The following is a 20,622-nucleotide window of genomic DNA, read 5'->3' as shown; positions in this document are numbered from 1 at the left end:
ACTACATTTAGGAATAGAGGGAGTATTAATTTGAAATATTTAGACGCATAATCAATTACACCGGAAATAACTTGAGCCTAGTAAATGGAAGCTTGTCGATATATAACTTCTAGTATGCCCTCTAATTACTTGATGAACATTTTGCAGCACATCCCAAAAGGTTAGATCGGATCACTTTAGGTAGGTGCCAAAACGGTGGAGGCTGATCTTGTCTCTTCCGCTGGCTTGTGTGCCAGAAACTGGAGCATAATATAATGGGAAGCTCCTCGTTTTGATCAGTTTACAACATTCGAAGCACATAAGCAAATAATTAACTGCATATATACGTACATAATAACTTGACAAAAACGACAGCGAATGAGTTGAGCTCTTGTGTGCGGATGAGACATCCCGATTCTGCGGACAGCATGCCTGGCAAAAGTACACCCTGTTGATCTTTGTACTTTACTTGGGCACTTGGTTATTGATGCTTGCGAATCTCAAAACCCAACAGTTTTATAATGAGTAAAGGACAATACACATGAACCTTTAGCCCGCAGGCAAGGTAGTTCAACATCTCTGGTCTGGCATACTTCACATCCATCGATGCACTCCGTCTTCAGTCGATTCTACAGTAGCTGGGAGGTTGTGCAAGATTATTCCCATTGATCAACCGATCGACCAGCACGGTCGTGCAAGGAGGTAACATGCAGATGCAACAACACCTGTTTTATTTGTTGCGAGAAAAACAATGCATGCATGAAACAATTAATACGATGAGTCTACTGGGTATATGATTTCAGGCGCAAGTATATATGGGTGGAGTTTTGTTGGACCAGGAGAAGGTCGAGCAGATCAATTTATGGCTGACCCGTGTCTTGGTCCTCTTGAGTTTCATCGCGCATCTTGTCCTGGCCCTATTATCCGATATCCGCCGGCGTAATGCCTCCGGCCCTCGGAGGCTCCTGCTGTGGGTGGCGTACCAGGTGACTGAGAAGGCCCCAACAGCCGCACTTGGCAAGCTGTTCCTCGACAGTGCGTCAAGTGAGCAGCGGCTGTTCGCCTTCTGGGTGCCGTTCCTCCTGCTGCACCTTGGTCGCCCGGACAACATCACCGCCTACACCTTGGAGGACAACATGCTATCATGGCGCCTGGTGCTGGATGTGTTTGTAGATCTCGGCGGAGCCCTCTATGGTGCATACAAGCATAGATTTATGGCCGACGACTGGAATTTGTGCGCAGCTTTCAGCATCATGTACTTCTTGGGTTGCTACAAGTACTGGGAGAGGGCAGTTGCGCTAAGGCAAGGTACCTTCTCCCGCATACGCAGTTCAAACGAGAAGAAGCCACTGATGTCATTCACCGCTGATCAGCCTGGACGGCAGAAGCTGGATGATGAGGATGCGCTGTTTGATGCTCACCGCCTGCTTGGTATCGCCATGGGTGCTTTTGCTTATTATCCAGTCAAACGGGATCCCAGGGCCAGGGATAATGGACCATTGGTATCTTACTATCATTGGGAGGATGTTTGCAAGGTTGTGGAGATGGAGCTCTCGCTCATGTATGATATCATGTACACCAAGGCAACCGTGGTCCACACATGGCGTGGCTACCTCATCCGTATCGCCTCACCGCCCCTAACAGCGACTGCGCTCTTGCTGTTTCTCTTCCACAGTAAAGAGGGGCAGAAAGAATGGGATATAATTATCACTTATATCTTGCTGATTGGTACATTGCTGCTGGATGTGAGATGGCTGCTCAGAGCTCTTGGTTCAGCCTGGACACATTCATTCTTTCGTGATACAACATGGCTCAATCAAACAGTCTGTTGCAGGCGTGGGACATGGTACAGGTTGCGCCGCTTCGTCGCTTCTTTAGATCCTTCCTGGCGCTTCGGCCATGTCAAGGATTCAAATAGCTCGTCGGGCCATGTCAAGGAGCCAAGTAGCTACAGGATGTGGTCTGGCACCACCGGACAGCTCAACTTGTTCCACACCTGCACTCAAGGCCCCGCTAACCCATGGAGGACACTGATGAAGAAGATGACATTGGAGGACAGCTCCAAAGGCCTCGGGGATCAAGATGATATTAAAAAGTCTTCTCTCCAAGATATATCTGAAGCACTATTGTCAGGATGGGCCCCTCCTCTAAATATGGTGGAAGCATTTTACGAGAAGCCTCCGATGTTCGATCAAGCTATGCGGTTTGGTCCTCATTTCCATCAGCTTGTCCTCACATGGCATGTCGCCACGGACATTTACCTATTGTGCAGTAAGGGAGAAACTCCTGCCAGGGAAGAAAAAGGCAAGCATCTGAAGAGCAAGATCAAATATCTATCGGATTACATGATGTTCCTCCTGTTGGAACGCCCCGACATGCTACCAGACCTTAAGATCCGCACCCAGTACGAACAAATCCGCCATGAATTGGAGAACATATGGTCCAAACGCAACATACATAACTCCAGCTTCACTGGCGATGAAGCAAGAGAGAAGCTTGCCCTCACCATCCTGGACGTGGGTGATGATATCCAAAATGGTATTCTCCAAGATGCTGTCAAATATGCCCATCTGCTGCTGAATAAAATGGCTAGTGCTGGGACTTGGAAAGAAATTTGCAAGGACCTTGCATTAAAGGAAGAAGACGAGAAAAAGCTTATTCTTTTGATTCCCGAATTTGAGGAGTATCTTCAGCCCAGAATGGGCTCACCTCGGCGCTTTCCTGAAAATGACATAGTTTCTAAGAGATATATAGATGTTCTGAAGCTGATTCAAGAATCATGGTTGCGTGTGCTCATTTTTGCCTCCATCCGCTGCAGCAGGGATACCCATGCCAAGCAGCTCAGCCTTGGCGGTGAGCTAACAACCATTGTCTGGATGCTATATGAGCACCGTGACATGGTTGATAGTAGATAACTGTCAAGTATCTCCTCTGCTATTTCTCAGCCTTAATTTGTTCCTACTACTTTTCATTCTGTTGGTTTACGTTGCAAGTCGATCGGCGTATTTGGAGGTCATGGCTTTGCTCTGTATGTAGTCCACCTAGTAGAATCTCTACAAAGACTTGTATTTAGAAACGAAGGGAGTAATATTTTGTGAACTTAATAGTCTTTACTTTTCTTTCTCTTTAATGTTTTCCTTCCGTGAAGGCCTGAACTGCTCCTCTTAGTGAGCTGATTGTAAGACAAGATATTGGTGTGGTTTAATTCGCGTGATGGATCCGGGGAGAGGCCTCCCTTTTCATCTAAGAAAACTTAATAGTCTTGCAGGTACTAGTGCTATAGACACGTGTTAGCTCTCGCGAGTTGCGACTACGACCCCGACACCAGCCCGTACCGGCAGCCGCCACTCCGGCGCCTCCGCTGACCAAATTGGTGCCTGCCTAGGTGCTCCCTGCCACCCATGTCGTCTGCCCTGTCGTGTGGCTTCCCCCGCTTCCTGTGCCGCGCTGCACGTAGCCAAGCGAGATGGATCTGAATCGGCTTCATGCCACGCCGCCGCCTCCACGTCCTGGAGCTCCACCCAACGAGGTGGACTACGTCTAGGAGAGCTGCTCTCAAGCCAGGCATATAGCTAACCAGGCTGAGCATTCATCGTGCAGCCGTGCACGCCTTCAATCCACGCCACCCAGCTTAAAAATCTATGTTTTTGGTGTCTCAACTCTCAAGCCAGGCATATATATAGCTCACCAGTGCAGAGATCCGGTAACCTACGTCGCTGCTTCAGGTCTGGGCACCGGGCAAGTGGTTCCACCAACCCCGCGGCACCTCACCTCCGGCCTCCACCGCCCCCTAACAAGCCGATGCGCCGTCCTCTCTCGCAGCAGGCCAACCGGAGGTTGTCGTAACTAGGGAAGGGGGCTAGGTTACCGCGCGCGGAAATGAGTGGCAAAATCCTCTGCCACGCAGGCACAAATCACCCAACCAATGCACGCCTGAGACGAGCCCACCGGTTATTGGACAATGAAAAGGATTGCGAGGTGAAAAATTAATTTGACCATGAGGTAAAGAACCAATGAAGCAGGCAAGCCCAAAGAGTCGATCGGACGGCCAGGAATCACCCTTTGCAAGGGAGGGAGCGCTGGTAGTCTGAGTTGCCTAGCCAACTTTAAGGTAACAATGTCAAGGCCACCTCTATGCGACTATTCCCTCACCTCCCCTTACCTAGGTGATCTCGAGATGTAGTGTTCCAACCCCTCTTGTCGGCACCACCCCCAGTCTGCCCCTCCTCTGGTGTCCCTATAATCATCGACAGGAGGGTACCCATCCTTTTTGTAACTAGTTTTAATTTCCTGGTTGGGACAGCGTCCAGGAATTATAATAATGCTTCCTCGTGTCCCCTCCCTATGGAGCACATAGCAGAGGTGGAGGGCGCGTGAAGGTGTATTTCTGGTGGATCTTCTAGGATCCTGACGTTGTTGGTCTCTGGTGGATCTGCTTGGATCACATAGGCATTGTTCTTTGGCGGATCCGTCCAGAGTCGCATTAAGCTCATAGGCGTTGGTGTGTTTGCAGATACAACTCTCCAATCTAATTTTTCATCATTGACGGTTGCTGCTCTGGTGCACTGGCCCTTTCAGGGCCTTAGCATGGTGACTTCCTGGTTGTCCACTGCCACAAAATTTTCCCAGCTCCGATGAGGGTGAGATGATGACGACGACACGCCTTCGGCTTATCCCTGTGTTTGTAGCAATCGGTAGGTGTTCCATAGACCCGGTTGTCATTATTTTATTTCTAGGGATCTTTGTACTTCTGTTGCATATACTATTAAACTTTTTTTTGAAAAGGAGGATTACCCTCGTCCGCTGCATTAGGACAATGTATGCAGCCATATATTATTAATAGTGCAAAATCCAGCAGCCGGACACCACATATACTATTAATAGATGGGAAATTTTAATTCCTATATTTTCTGAGTTGAGAAAGACAAGAACATAATTTTACAAGTGCAGCCCCACAAATAAAATTTGAGTCCATTTCTTATGTGTTGAAAATACAAATAAATATTAGTGTTCTTTTCTTGGGAGGTGAATATATAACCACTCTTCAAAGCAAAAGCTAGAAGCTACTCCCTTCGTTCCACAATGTAGTGCATATAGATTTTTAAGAAGTCAAACTTTGATTAAGTTTGTACAAAAAAATACATCTAAAATACGAAATACATATTATTAGATACATCATAAGACGTGTTTTCATATATTATATATTTTGTATCATAGATATAAATATATTTTTCTTTAAACTTGATTAAGTTTGACTTTTCAAAAAAATTATCGATCGGTTTGGTTCGTGACGTAACCCCCGTGCCTGGATCGCCACTGCTGCATGGAGTGGATCTGAAATGTAAAATCTTTGTGCCTGACCAGGCTTGTGTGGTGCTGAAGCGTTTGGTTCGTGCCTGGGCCAGGCAAAGCATCAATGTCTCATCAATCAGTCCATGCAGCTCTTTTTTAGTGCAATATCCATCCAGGCTGCTGTTAGCCTCGTGGCCGCACAGCCAGGCTTTCGAATTCGGTCGCCTGGGCCAGTCTAATTGTAGTGCCTCAAGTCCAACCAGGCTAATTACTTTTACGGTACAAAGGAATCCAGGCCAGCCGAGCTTTCTTTTTCACAGGGTAGCAACCAAACAAGTATGCATGAAACCAGGCCCGTTGATGAGGAAGGCCAAATTGGCCGACCGCACAGGGCCCCAAAATTTTGGGGGCCCCCAGTCCAGCAAGTAATATATATACATAATATGTGGAAAAAAAGGCCCATCCAAAAACGCAATCTCAGGCAGCCCATTCTAGCCATCCCAGGCACGAACGCACGTAGCTCCTGTAGCCGGTTTTGCTTCCGTTACTCCCGTCCCGATTCGATCGCACGCAGTCGAAAGGGCAGCAGGGGTCGACGGCTGCTGAGTGCCTGGTCGACGGCGGCAGAGCCACAGAGGCATCAAGTAGGCAGGGCGACGCCGTGTACGCGACTACGCGGCAGCCGACCGGCCACGCCCCAGCGCACATCATCCCTTCCCTTGGCACGATAAGTTCTTCTCAGGCCCTGGTTCTTGTAGACAAAGCGTTCAAACCCTACTTTATTTTGCTAGTGTAGGCAGTAGGCAGTAGGCTACTTTGTTGTTAAACGAAAAATTCAAAATCTTACATCTGGTTGAATTCCTTTTTTATTTCTTATAGCTATAATTCCCAGAGTTTGAGTTGATTCAGATTACGTTTATCTTATTAAACAGAAAGAATCATGCATCCGGGAAGGAGGTATGATTCTGGTGCTTCAAAACAAGGAAGAAACAAAAACTAGAAGAAGATGCTCGAACACAAAATGGCGCTCTCGATAAAGACTGAATGGATTGGCAACAATAGCACTTGAAATTGATGTCTTGGAGAAGATTAATTATGAAGATTTGATCGAAGATTTCATATCAAGAAATACTAGAAGAATGCCGCTTTTCGGTAGAAAATGAGGTCAGTTTATAAGTGTATTCCCTTAGTACAATCTTTACTATTTTACTGTTAGTATTTGATATATTTCCTAAATATTGTAACAAATAAGATATATTTGAAGTTAAATAATTAAGTGAGAGTATGCTTTACTTGCATTAGTTCTTCAGTTATATGGTTTTAAAAAATAGGGTCATATTTTGATTTTCGTCCCGGGCCCCCAAATTTCTGGAGACGGCCCTGCATGAAACCCAGCCACAACTCCAGGCCAGGCAAAAGATGCCGAGGACGCAAGTATACGCACTAAGTTATGGAATGGAGGGAGTATAGGAGCAACCAACGCGCCGATCCAAATGAACGGCGTTGTTTACTTTTCGTCTGTTTGGGTCGGCTGCCCGCTCGGCGTTCGTTCTGTTTGGGATTTGAGTCGGTCTGCACCCAACGCGCCGACCCATTTCGTCCGCACACAATTTTTAGAAAAAGACCCGTGGTTACAGTTCATGCCAGCGGTCATGTCGTCGCCCGAAAGTTCATGTCGGCATCATGCCAGCGCCGGCATACAAATGCCAGCTTCAGAAAACACCGCACAGTTCGGCTGGTGCACTTGCCAGCGGCCGGCACACATGTCAGCACACAAAAAGGGGCAGGAGTTCGACCACGCTATCACGGCCGTGGTCATGCCAGCACACTTGCCGACATACAAAAAAGGATGGCACTCGCCGCCATTGGTCACTCGTCGTCGAACTTGAGCATTTCGGCCTGCATCTTCTCGAACCACGGCCTCTTCCTTGGCAACACGGTGTTGAGATCCACCTTCATGATCTCCACCCCGGTCATCATGCTTGCAAGAGCCACTTCTTTCGCCTTGGTCTTGGCATTGGCGGCCTCGATCTCTAGCATCTTGGCTTGCTTCCCCGCCTCCATCTCAAGCATCTTGGCTTGCTTCTCCGCATCCATATCAAGCTTCCTCCTTTGGATCTCCATGAAGGCGTTCATTTGTTCTTCTTTGTATCGCCAGCGCTCCTCCTCCCTTGAGTCCTTCTTGCTCATCATGCCTTCCACGCTTGCGATCAAGGCGTTGGACGCCACATCCCGCTTGTTCTCCTTCTTGGAGTTGGTCTCCCCCCGCGGCCGTGCCTTCGCGCCGTCCCCAACCTCCTCCATGGCTTGCTTCCCCCCACACGACTTGGGGGCGACATATTGCACCTTGAACTTCTCCTCGTCTTTGATGACCCTAAAGCAATGGGAGAGGTTGAAGCACTTGCCATTGTGTTGGACCTTGAATGCTTCCAAAGCTTGAAATGCCTACAAATGTATTTCATGCAAACATATTGGCAAATGGTATGGAAATGGACACACAAGCATAAACGAAATGACACAAAAGAGGGCGGCTTGCTAGATACCATGTCTTGCATGCCGATGCCGCTCACGGGGCGGGCCTTGACGCTCTCAAGAGTGGCACAAAACTTTTTGCACTCTTGTTGGATCACGCTCCACCATTTTGAAATGGACACCCACCCGCGCATGCTTATTATTTGGTACGGCGGAAACTTCTTGCACTCATGGAACTCACGGTGGACACGAATCCAAAAAGGTTGATGCCTTTTGTTCGGCGCCCGTCTTGGGGTCCTGCCCAATGTCTCTCCAACACCCACAAAGAAGCTTGTCCTCGGGCGCCGTGTATGCCTTCGTCCGCTTGCTCTTGCGCTTCGGCTTCACCCCGGCGGCTTGGTTGGCGAGCTCGTCCTCGAACAAAGGCTCCCCTTCGATGTCTCACTCTTCCTCTTCCTCTTGCCCCTAGTCCTTCGGAAACTCGTGGTCGAGTGGGAAGCCGTCCAGGTCCAGGCCGACCTGATCATGCATGAAGGCCACCTGATCTTGATCAAAGGTGGACAGCGTGAATGGCCCTCGGCCGTCCTGGCTTTGTGTCTTGCCGGGATCGTAGCCAGCCCCGGAGGCTCCGCCGGCGGTCGGCGCACCACTCTCGAAGATGATGTTTTGCATGTAGTCGTCGTCGCCGGAGGCCGGCATTCCGTCGAACAGGTTGCGCGCGCCCGGTAGCACGTCGGCTGGCATGTGCCGTGCGCGTTTCCTCGCGCCTCCGGATGATGAGCCACCGGCCACCGGTGTGGCGTTGAGGTCAATGGGCACGGGCGCGGGCGTGAAAGGCGCCACCACACTCACCTCGGGCGAGCACTCCCCGGAGAGGCGGGAGGCCTGCGGGTAAACGTGGAAGCCGGGCATCGGGGTGCAAGCCGAAGGGCGGGGCGAGTCGGGCAGCGCCATCCGAGGGAACGCGGATGAGCCGATGCTGGCTGCGGCCACGGCGGCGTTGATGAGCGCCTCCCTAGTTGCCACCGTGACGCGGGCGTTGGTGACCTCCTGCTACGCGGCAGCGGCGACGGCGGCCGCCACGATGGCTTCGTCCCTTGCATGCCTCCAGCCCTTCCTCTTCGCCGACTCCCTTGCCCGTTGTTCGGGCGTCAGCGTCTTCTTCGGCTTGGACGCGGCGGCGGTCTTGCGGGGGGCGCGTGGCTTGCCTTTGCCGGAGGGGCCGGACGTCATGCCGGACGAGTCGAGGAAGACGAGGCCGGCGGCGGCGTCGAGGTCGTCGTCCATGGCGGACGGCGGGAGCACGCGCGGGCGGGAGGGTTTTTTTAGGGGAGGGGAGAAGGGGAGGATGGAGGAAAATAGTGGTGGCTGCCACCGACCAGTGGGCCAGGGGAAGGAGAAGGCGAGCGCGCGCATCCGTCCCGTGTCCGCGCCGACGAAATGGGTCGCCTCGCTTGAGTTGCTCTTACATAGAATGTGAGAGCCTATCCGATGGAGGAGACGTACGGTGGACGACCAGCTGGGTCAATGTCTGTCGTCAACGGAGAGAGAACGGGTGAACGGCCCGGGTCATTTCTTAACGATACTTTTATTTGGCAGGCCACACTTGCTGCAATGATAAGGTTCCCGCTGCTGAGATAAAAACCTTTATTCTTGTGCAGTACTACTGTTATGCTGAGAGGCACTCCATGTATGCTTGCCTTTATTCGCTCCTCTTTTAGTTGTTAGATGTATGGAATGTGATTCTTTGGACTAAAGTGTGGAGTGTGATTCTTACCTTCGCTTAGGCAAATTGCCGATTGTCCATACCGTCAGATAAAACAAAAAATTGCCATTCACGGTTTCCTTTGAACACACCTGGCTTGTTGTAGGTTACACTCAAGAAGCGACAGCAACGGATGATACTGATCACATGCACTGAGCCATATCTTTCTTTCACAAAAAAGTAAGGGATGAGTGTATGCGTTTATATATGAGTGTATATGTCTGTATTGTGTTCTAGAAAAACTTATATCGGTGTGATGATACCAAATTTAGTTTGCAAGCATAACAATTTTCTTGTCACAAAATAAACTGAGATAGATTTATCATGCTGGTCACTAAACTTATCATTCTTGACGTACATAATTTGCCATGAAAAATGTTTATTTTTCATGGTCAAAATCTGACGTCATTAGTGGAGTCTAAAAAATTGTAAAGATTACATAGGGTGGATGGCAACTACTACGACCACCGGAAAAGGCGACAGCAACGGTGATCACAGCCAACAATGAGCCATGTCATCTAAGCTCTCACCATGTGACATCAGGAGATCACGTATGGTAGCACCACATGATTAACACATGAGACTAGATTTTTAGAACCCGGGTGCCTAGACTCCCTTCTATCAACACCGTCCATACAAAACAAAGTTTTGGAGATCTGTACAAGGCACTCTGATGGTTCTTGTTTTAACAGGCCTACTTGAACAGTTACAATGAAATCACTCTCTTCTGAAAAACAATTATTTTTCTCTCTCACAACCTTTCTCTTCTGACATTTCTGTCTCTCTCATGGGCTAATAAAAAGTGTGCCGCCACCTTCTTCTCTCTCCGTTCACAGCCTCTCTACCTTCATGGAAAATAGTTATTCTCTCCTGTCTCTTCTCTCTCGCACAGGTCACAGCCTCTGTCTCCTTTCATTAGTCCTCTCTCTGGCTCATAAAAAAGGCTCTCTCTCCTCACCTTTCTCCTCTCTGTTCACTCAAAAAAAGAACAGAAGAAAAGATAGATAAGAATGACATGACGGGCCGCTGGAACATCTCGCGCTACAGTAGCCGGGCCTGACAAGCTGGTCGGGAACAGTTGCCATACCTACTCTGCATGCTGCAGCCTAGTACCGTGCCCTGTTCGACTCTGTAAATTGCCTGATTAACTAACATGACAACGCAAGTGGCCTGCTGCTGTCCACACCACATCACGAATCTTGAAAACGTTGAACGCATAGGATAGCGGGGTGTCGGGACTCCCGGGTGCCATCGCACCTTTTCATTAACACATTAGCCATTTAGCCTTTACTCAGTATGGCTCTCTATAAATACACGTAGAGAGGCTGCTTACCGGAAACAACATAAACTATTAGTCCGAGATGGCCTTCTTCCTAGTGTTGATGTCCTCGCTTTTGTTCATGCTCCTCTCTTCCTACGCGTTGCAGCTGCTTACCGACGTCCGGCGCCGCCTTCCACCTGGGCCGACGCCGCTTCCGGTCATCGGCAATCTCCTCGACGTCGTAGGCAAGCTCCCGCACCGCTCCCTCGCGCAGCTCGCCGAACGGTACGGCCCGCTGATGACCCTCCGGCTGGGCACGGTGGTCGTCATCGTCGCCTCCTCCGCCGCCACGGCCCGGGAAGTCCTCCAGACGCACAACACCGTGCTGACCGGCCGCAACCCGCCGGACGCGTGGAACGGCATGGGCCACGCCGCCAACTCCGTGTTCGTCCTGCCGCCGCGCCGCAGGTGGCGCGCTCTGCGCAGGATCGGCGCCGAGCACCTGCTGTCGCCCCGGCGGCTGGACGGGGACGCGCTGCGGCCGCTGCTGCGGGACGCCGTCCTCGGCATGCTCGGCCGCGTGTCGGAGCTGGCCGCGTCCGGCGCGCCCGTGGAGGTCGGCCACGCGGCCTTCGCGTCCATGATGGACCTCCAGTGGCGCGCCATGTTCTCCGCCGGCCTCGACGAGGCCACGTCCGGCGAGCTGCACGGTTTCGCGCGGGAGGCCGTGGCGCACTCCCTCAGGCCCAACGTCTCGGACTTCTTCCCGGCGCTCGCGGCCGCCGACCTCCAGCGCGTGCGGCGCGGCTTCGCCACACACGTGGCAAGGGTTTACCAGCTCATCGACCAACAGATCGAGAAGCGGAGGAACGCCCGGCAAGTCGGCGACGGCGATGCGCGCACGGACGACCTGCTGGACGTGATGCTGGACATGTCGGAGGAGCAAGGAGGCAAGGACGTGGACGACGGCTTGGTTAACCAGGATTTCATGAGGGCCTTCTTCACGGTAAGCAAGGTGCAAAGCACACGTGCATAATCGAATCGCCCAAGTGAGAGTACTATATATGAAGAGTGGATGTACGTATGTGTGCACGTGACATTTTCCGGATTGATTTACTAATCTTTTGATACAGTACATTTTTTAACTCAGCTAACACAAAACTACCTCCCAAAATTCAAAACACAAATTTAAGCTACTTATTTTGTGTATTGTTAGTTTCTGTTTTGTATTTTACATAATATATATTATTACTTTTGGCACGTTGGACATTTAAATGTTCAATATCGGCAATGAAACATGTAAAGTCATGTGCAGTTTAGATATAATGAATGAATTATCAATAAGCACTTCTGGTCTTAATCAATATTTTTTTAGTATATAATAATTTTGTATGAGGACATAATCTGCTTTCATATATATAGCCCAAGTAACTTAGCTTCAGTTTAGATATTGAAGTAACTCTAGTAAATATTTTATCATTAACTTTATAGGTTAATAGAAAATTCAACTTGACAATTTCATACTACTAACTTTGTGTATTATTAAGTTAATTCTTCCTCTCTTTTTACTTTGACAAAAAGATATTAGTATTGACACGTTAGACGTTTCAAATGTTAATATTCGTAAATGAAACATATAAAGTTCAAATATATAGGTTAAGAATAATGAATGAAATTAAAAGGTTGTACTATAGAATAACTTTGTATAAGGACATAATATTGCTTTCATCATCACGCAGTGGTCCCTCATTACGAGGAATAACATAATGGCCACTCATTACATATTTTTTGTGGGAACATAATAAAATCCCACCTTCCGTAACATTTTAGTTTTAGGCAGTATCATAGTTCAAGTAAATATTGTAATCATTATTATTTATTGCAAATTTCAGGACATATTTCTTGCGGCGAATGACACTGTCTCGGGTACAATTGAGTGGGCAATGGCAGAGCTACTACAGGACCCACAGTCCATGACAAAACTACAACAAGAGCTCAAAAGTGTCGTTGGATCAAAGACGCACGTCGAATACTCTGACATCGACCAGCTCCCCTACCTCCAAGCAGTCGTCAAGGAGACGCTTCGTCTACACGCGGTGGTGCCGCTGGTGCCCAACAAGGCCGAGGCCACGGTGAAGATACAGGGCCACACCGTCCCCAAGGGGAGCACCGTGCTGGTAAACGTGTGGGCGGTCCACCACGACGCCGAGGCGTGGCCGGAGCCGAACAAGTTCATCCCGGAGAGGTTCCTGCAGCACGAGCAGGAGGTGAGTTTCCAGGGCGCGGCGGACTTCAGGTTCGTCCCGTTCAGCGCCGGGAGGCGCACCTGCCTCGGCCTGCCGATGGCGACCAGGATGATCCACGCCATGCTCGGCTCGCTGTTGCACTGCTTTGAGTGGACGCTGCCACGCGAGGTGGAGGAAAGTGGTGTGGATATGTCGGAGAGGGTTGGGATCACGATGGCCATGGCTACTCCCCTCCAGGCTATAGCCTGCAGGAGAATCTGAGGGCTACTTGGCTTTGGGTGTAATTTGTTGTTTCTTCCGTGGAATATATGTATGCATGTCTGGTGTGCATATAAACGAATAAATGTAGTGGGAAATAGATAGTATATAATGTTATCTACCTCGATGGAAATTAGATGCTTTCTTAAATTTCGGGGGTGTAAAAAAAAAATTACTGTTTGTGTATTGTTCTGCCCGAGTTGTCTTTTTTTCTGAGAGCTACTCATATGTCCAAATGATCTGAAATTTGAAGCGCACCTTATGCACCAAATTATCTACCATGCAAAAAATGTTTTAAAAAAGATGTATTTTGTGATTTTTTTTCCTTGACCGGGTGCAGATGAGCCTGGGCTCAGAAATGGATATTCGGGGAAATTGTTGTTTCTTAGAGCACCTCAACTTATGGATCACTCACACGCGCTTGTTTGGCGCAGCCTTGGGAGCTACCACACCTCTTCACAATATATAATGTCCATTTATTTCTGTCACCCTAATATAATAACAATCATCAATAAAGCCTAAAAGACAATTGGATCCCTCATATCCGCTCCAAATGCCCGGGTGGCTTGCCCGGTCATTGTCTGGCAAGAAAATAGTCACCCAGCCAGACCTGGCAAATCCGGCCCAAAAGCTCGGGCTGACCGGCACTTCCCCTACCCAAACGCGCAAACGCACCCAAATGTGCCCCCCTTGTAGAACTAACCACAAGAGCCATCACAGACACACGCAGAAACAATCGGTCTGATGGGTGCCTCCTTCGTTTTTCAAGGAGGTGCCGCCCAAGGGACCAAGTCCGACTATTTAATCCATACAGTGCCGGCCCAACCCTAGCCCATCCGCATTTCTACCCTCTTCCTCTCCTCCGCGCTGCCACGTTCAATCTAGTCGCCGTCAGCTGCTTGCCATAACCTGGCGTAGGATCACCACCTAATCCATGCTCACTCCGGAGCGGGGGTTGCAGCTGCTGAAGGATATCAGCGCAAAGCCCGGATCGCAGCCAGCATACCTCCGAATTTGCCGGAGCCAGAGGACTTGGAGGAGGAGGAGTAGCCGGACGAGGAGGACGCGACCCTGGAGGATGTGGGGGAGGAGGATGCAGATCCGGCGCCTCCGGCTACGGGCTTCTCCATGGCCGACACGCTGGCGGGGTTCGAGGTGGCCCAAGTGGAGGAGGCGGCAGAGCATCAAGCCAACATCGACTCCATCTAGTCGGAGGCGGAGGTGGAGGCCAACCGCCGCTTCCTCCGCCAGGCGGACACTGATCTTCGCTGACAAGGAGCATGTTGGATATATGCCCTAGAGGAAATCATGCATGATGACATTTACTATGTGTTTATGAATAAAGATAGTCCTTGAACATTATGAATGATGTGTATCAACAAGTACGTGACTTGTTTGTGGGACTATGCATTATATGATGACTGTTCTAAAAAGTCCCTAGTCGAAAGGGTTGTGTGGACGCGCAACCGACTAGATCGGTACTCTAAAAATGCTACTTTCAAAAGCATTTTGGAGCACTAAATTTGTCTTTTTTGCCACACCTTGCAGGAATGTGATTCCATGATGAATTTCTGCAAGCTCTTGAAACTTGTTCACCGAGCTCAGGAGTAGAAGGTGCATTCGCCGTTGGTTTGACTTTTCAGACTGAAGACATGTCAAACTATAAGACGTCTTACCTCTTCAAGAACGCTAAAACGGATTATAGTGTATACCCAAGAGGCCAGAAATGCATACCGAAGGAAAGATGCCCTAAAGGCAATAATAAAGTTGTTATTTTATATATTTTTATTCATGATAAAGGTTTATTATTCATGCTAGAATTGTATTGATCGGAAACCTAAATACATGTGTGAATACATGTCCCTAGTGAGCCTCACTACACCACATCACTACATCCTTGACACACAAGTTGGTCGGAAAAACAGCATCTGCCGACAGACAGTCTGTTGGGAAAGACTATTGCCAACCGATGTTGTCTGTTGGGGAAAGTCCAGATGGGAAAGCTTTTTCCCGAGCGACATATCTTTCCCGACCGGCTGTTTGATGGCTAAGGGGTATTTTTCACGACCGACAGTTTGTTCGGCCTGCCATGGGCCTTTCCCGACCAACAGTCCGTTAGGGTAACCATAGGCCTTTCCCAGCCGACTATCAGATGGGTATTCTTTCCCGACCAACATTTTGTTGGGCCTTGTGTTAGCCTTTCCCGACCGTCTGTTTGATGGGCTTTGTTTTGCCGACCAACAATCTGATGGCGTTTTCTTTTCCCGGCCAATAATTCATCAATATTTTGTTTAGCCAACCACAACTTTAATTAGCATATGGTATTGATTGTCACATACATATAGTTCATGAGTTCTAAGCATAATCACAAGACATCATACATCAGGTGCACCAAACCATTTTTATTCCATTAACTAATTGTCACATACATACAGTTCAGTCTGTTCTAAGAACCAAGACAAGACACCATACATCAGGTTTACAGAAGGACAGCAAAAAGACGCAAGTATGAGACATCAGTTGTACAAAATGAAAGCAAAAAACATCCAGTTGACGCGGATCGCCGGCTTCATGGTTCATTTCCTTTATTAGAATGTTCAATTAATTTCTGAAATTGAATACGGGCAGAATTCATATCTGCACTGTGCACACACAAGAGCACAAAATGAGGAATACACTTATCTAATCTATAAAAGTAGCATTTAGGAACATGAAGACCACACATCGACTCCCAGCAGTGGCCATGGATGTGTCATAGAAATGAGTTGTGCGAACGACCAATATTTGTTTTACTGTTCATTCAGGTCATACAAGGAAAAATATATCGGAAATTTAGAATTAGTATCTCAAACGTAGAACCAGGTTACACATTTCTTTTGCAATTTATAAAGGCATAACCAGTATCTGCATGATAACTAAATATGTGTACACTGCTTATTAATCTGTACATACAGATTATAAATACTAGGTTTTTCCTGATACTTACTGATTAATAGCTCATGGGTGGGCGCCTTCTTCATGGCTGGGTAGAATGGAAAAATTACGCATGCTGCCATATTGAAATATAGTTAGTCAAGATCTTTTTTTAGGGATACTTAGTCAAGATCTTGATAAAGATACAATGTACTATATTGGCCTAGAAACAGGATTCAGAAATAGCAACTTCAGAAGCAACTAGCGATGTATTATGCTCTGTTCTGTACTATGGATGTGCTAATTGGAGTGTTCTGTAATGCCAAATTTAACTATTACTATTAAGCAATAAGCAGCTAGCAGTGTAAACAAGATACAATGTTCTGACAGATTTAACTATTATTAAGAGCAACTAGCAGTGTTCCGTACTAATTGCAGATAGGCTCTGTACCCGTATACCATAAACCATATTGTAGTCTTCAATAAAACACAGGGAAACCAATTAAATGAATCTGAACATTGTTAAAAAATTGACAACGGCTCTGTTTCACTTCTCTTTTTATTGAGCAATTAGTTCTTTTGATGGAGAGAACAAATCAATGCTGACCAAGAACTAAAAGTGTAAAACAATGATAAACTTATTCCAGATTAACTTATGTAATCTGGTCATCATGGGATCTTCATGCACTTTGAGCTAGGATTCCATGATAAATCAATGCTGACCAGATTCCATGCACTCTTCATCATGTTCTTCTTCACCATCATTATCTTCCTCAGCTTCAACTCTTGAGTTCTATCAGACAACAATATGGAAATAGAGTTACCGCATACAAGATGGATTATGATTCAATGAGAAGCTGTGGAAACAGTTTATTACTAGTCGAGAACTGGAACCATGCTACGAGCTAGGACTTATAAAACATTAGACGTTCGTACACAACACTTCTTTCAATATCACTTGCATTAAGAAGTAATCCATCTCTATATGTCCTAGCAGAAAGAGAAGAAAAACATGTGTTCTGATCTTCATAGTTGAGCATTCAGAATATCACTGCCTATCCAACCAAAATGCGCGGGCTAAAGAAAGAAAGAAAGAAAAATATCCTAGCAGAATTCTATTAGAGTAATTGTTTAAGTGAGCAATGGTACTGACTAGTGTGACCCGTCCCCCGGGTATATATAGTACTCCTTTGGTTACATAGTACATGCTCACAGAACAGGTAGCAACTTCCTTTGGTTACCACACCACCAGACCTGGCCTGAATGTTATTTGGGAAAGGAAATGGTCTCCCCTAGGATGATTACTAGATGAAATCAAAGAACATGACTATTTTGGCTCGCAGCACGGAAAGAAAATAAATGGAACTCTACCTCCACATTTTAATCCAAGTATTATGAAGGAGAAAAAAACCTTTATCACGATGCATACAACACAAATTTATGATGCATGCAACCCAATATTATTAGTACAATAGATGTACTGATTGGATGGTCAAGCTATTGTGAATTCAAGTGTCGCAAATACTACATGGTAAGTCTACACACTTGCTGGTTCTTTACCATTTGACCAGTGCTAGTTTCAATTCATGAACTTTCTTTGACACGAAACTTCATCAGAATATTAACAAAGAGATAGACTTGTGCTATAGGTTTCGGAAAGTCCAGGACACCATGTGCTATAGGTTTCGGAAAGTCCAGGACACCATGTGCTAGGTTTCGGAAAGTCCATTTCTGCAGCACACGACACACTGATATTGGTAACCTCCTAGCAAACCCTTCAGGTAGATAGGCAAATTCATGTATCATGGTAAGTGCCTACTTTATTACCAATCCTCAAACTTAACAAAGTATGCAGACTCACTTATAAATCAAGGAGTTGGTCATCTTTAGTGGCTAATGTTTATGATGCAAAATTTATTTCAGCTAGTTACCGACCACAAAGACAAAACAATAATGAAATCTAGGTTTCATCACTTGCATGCTCAAAAAAAAATAAGATTTGGCATATCATTCATGACGATATGACCAGATAAGGAAAAACAAGCAACCTGGCATAACCTCAATTACACATCGGAAGTGAGAATAAGAAAAAAGAATGCAAAAAAAAACCCAGTCAAATAGTATGACAAAACTCAAGATGTGTCAAAATACTCACCTATCCAAAACAAGTCCGACCTTACATAAGTTGGTTGATAAGTGTTGCCAGCAGATCTTGCAGCTCTGTAAAAAGTAAAGAGCCAAAGGTAAAATTGCAGTTATGTCAAGTCAAAGAATGTAGTACTGCTCTGAAAGAACATATATGGTACAAGTGCAATTTAATAGTTTGGTTTGCAACTACTTCTATTGCATATATAAATAAACTTAAAGAGAAACATGAATGAAAAATATACCACATAGTAACTAAGACTGGAGTTTGAGGCAAGGTGTACATATTCAAGTTTGATATTAGCATAAGTACACTGCAACCTCACTTTGAAAACATAACGGTACTGGTTTAGATGGACAAGTAGTTCAAGTTTATATCATATGCCATCTACATTAATAATACATACCGATCAAACTTAAAAGCAGATGTACAAATAATGATCAGACCACTGCCAAAGTTGTTTGACATATCTTAAAGATATTTATGTTGCTCCAGGGAAAGAAAGCTACTTGATGAAACAATTAAGCCATGAAATTCTAAAGAAAGACTTACTTTTTGTGTGTGGTGTTCCACTGACAAGTGACAACCCATGTGTTTGAAGTGATGGATGCTTGCACTGGGGGAAATCAAGAATCACCAATGTTAGAAGAAATGGGTAAGCGGATCCTCAGTTCTATAGCATTAATGGTTTAATATGTCAACATTTCACCTTTTGAATTCTGAAATTGGATAACTACGTCATCCTTGACAATGCTGACCTCTTCGATACAAAGAATGGTGTTCGCTCCTACCCTTTTCAAGGTCCTTTGCAGCCTCTTGTCATCAGTGGTCGTGGTCTTGTGAACGGCCTTCTTCTTCCTGTCATCAGTGGAAAGCTAAGTACAATAATAAGAGGAGAAATGTTTCATGTATTTGTAATGTTATAAGCTGACACACGTCCACTAAATGGCATTGAATAACAGATCAATCTCGAATTATTCAGAGGATAGCAGCAATGATTCACATGGCACAAAATATTCATTATGAGGAAACATTTTAGGTCTGAAACAAAGGATTCACACAGTTAAAATAGATATTGAATATATAACATGCTGAAAGAAGGAAACACTACTGCTCATAGCAAAACCAATCCATGAATCAAAGCAGAGTTAGTTTTGTTAAGATAAAATTGTTGGGCCAATGTGGTGCCTGGGTCCATCGCTGGGGGTTGAAATTTGTATACTACAGGCAGAGAGGAGAGGAGGGAGACCATATGAGGGAGAAAGATCTAACCCATGTCACTGCCGCCATGGGTGGCTACTCGTGGTCACCGAAAGTAGATGGGAGAGATGGGGCTACCTGCCGCCCTGTTCCTAGTTCGCTGGACGCGGAGGAAGCAGAGGCCGCCTGCCTCGCTTCAGACCACCGGGAGCAAAGGGCCCTTGCCCCCCTCAGATATGCTGCCATGGAAACGTGGGAAGAGGGGGCTGGGCATGGGTTGGGGCAGTGGCGCCATGGGAGGGAGGGGGAGGTGGTCGCTCGCGACTGGGGTGGCTGGTGGAACAAGAAGGGATGGCCCCTGCGATGGCCGTCGGCGGCGGCGTGAGTCGCAACCCTAGGCGGCGCCGTACGAGAGAGGGGTGGATTGAGACGAGGGAGAAAGGGGATTGAGTGAGGCGCCCTGGGCAGTTCTAGGTTTTGAGAGAAAAAGGAAAAAATCGCTTAGAAGTTTCTTCAACTAATTGTCTGTCGGCGAAAATGACTTTTGCCAACACACATCAGTAGGGAATAAAGTGTCGTGGTGTAGTGGCCTCTACTTGACTAGCTCGTTAACCAAAGATGGTTAAGGTTTCCTAATCATGGACATGAGTTGTCATTTGATAACGGGATCACATCATTAGGAGAATGATGTGATGGACAAGACCCATCCGTTAGCTTAGCATAATGATCGTTCAGTTTTATTGCTATTGCTTTCTTCATGTTAAATACATATTCCTTCGACTATGAGATTATGCAACTCCCGAATACCGGAGGAATGCCTTGTGTGCTATCAAAAGTCACAGCATAACTGGTGATCATAAAGATGCTCTACGGGTATCTCCGAAGGTGTTTGTTGGGTTGGCATAGATTGAGATTAGGATTTGTCACTCAGAGTATCGGAGAGGTATCTCTGGGCCCTCTCGGTAATGCACATCATAAGAAGCCTTGCAAGCAAAGTGACTAATGTGTTAGTTGCAGGATGATGTATTACGAAACAAGTAAAGAGACTTGCCGGTAACAGGATTGAACTAGGTATAGAGATACCGACGAT

The 20,622-nt window shown here is 46.9% G+C and overlaps 3 protein-coding genes and 1 long non-coding RNA gene across 7 annotated transcripts; 2 read left to right on the top strand and 2 right to left on the bottom strand.

Annotated features, from left to right (window-relative positions):
- Positions 1–578: 578 nt before the first annotated feature.
- On the top strand, positions 579–3,003 carry LOC123494526 (uncharacterized). The gene is made up of 2 exons (XM_045230430.2): positions 579–681; positions 783–3,003. Exon 2 carries the CDS (start codon positions 795–797, stop codon positions 2,892–2,894), a length of 2,100 nt encoding a protein of 699 aa, XP_045086365.1. The 5' UTR covers positions 579–681; positions 783–794; the 3' UTR covers positions 2,895–3,003.
- Positions 3,004–7,980: 4,977 nt separating this feature from the next.
- On the bottom strand, positions 7,981–8,655 carry LOC109758201 (uncharacterized). The gene is given in 1 exon segment (XM_020317049.1): positions 7,981–8,655. A coding segment is annotated over 1 exon segment (675 nt).
- Positions 8,656–10,839: 2,184 nt separating this feature from the next.
- Positions 10,840–13,456, top strand: LOC109758203 (geraniol 8-hydroxylase). Its single transcript, XM_020317052.4, has 2 exons — positions 10,840–11,775; positions 12,662–13,456. Exons 1-2 carry the CDS (start codon positions 10,870–10,872, stop codon positions 13,274–13,276), a joined length of 1,521 nt encoding a protein of 506 aa, XP_020172641.1. The 5' UTR covers positions 10,840–10,869; the 3' UTR covers positions 13,277–13,456.
- A 2,192-nt stretch (positions 13,457–15,648) lies between these two features.
- Positions 15,649–20,009, bottom strand: LOC109758205 (uncharacterized). 4 transcript variants are annotated; one of them, XR_006665683.2, is made up of 6 exons: positions 19,671–20,009; positions 19,042–19,190; positions 18,885–18,948; positions 18,342–18,406; positions 16,260–16,979; positions 15,649–16,065 (listed from the first exon to the last, which is right to left on the bottom strand). It is a non-coding gene; the product is annotated as an uncharacterized lncRNA (long non-coding RNA). The 4 variants fall into 4 exon arrangements; XR_006665681.1 differs by having other exon boundaries at positions 15,649–16,322; positions 16,910–16,979; positions 19,671–20,006; XR_002231758.4 differs by having other exon boundaries at positions 15,649–16,979; positions 19,605–20,005.
- Between the last annotated feature and the right edge of the window lie 613 nt (positions 20,010–20,622).

This window comes from Aegilops tauschii, chromosome 1 (genome assembly GCF_002575655.3).
Source record: "Aegilops tauschii subsp. strangulata cultivar AL8/78 chromosome 1, Aet v6.0, whole genome shotgun sequence".
NCBI classification, from domain to species: Eukaryota; Viridiplantae; Streptophyta; class Magnoliopsida; order Poales; family Poaceae; genus Aegilops; species Aegilops tauschii.
Note: the sequence above shows the minus strand (reverse complement) of the source record. Positions and strands in the feature narration are given on the sequence as shown.

Coding starts and splice junctions, on each gene's coding strand:
- LOC123494526 (XM_045230430.2), top strand. CDS start 795: ATGGGTGGAGTTTTGTTGGACCAGGAGAAGGTCGAGCAGATCAATTTA.
- LOC109758203 (XM_020317052.4), top strand. CDS start 10,870: ATGGCCTTCTTCCTAGTGTTGATGTCCTCGCTTTTGTTCATGCTCCTC. Junction 11,776..12,661: donor TCATGAGGGCCTTCTTCACG/GTAAGCAAGGTG, acceptor TGCAAATTTCAG/GACATATTTCTTGCGGCGAA.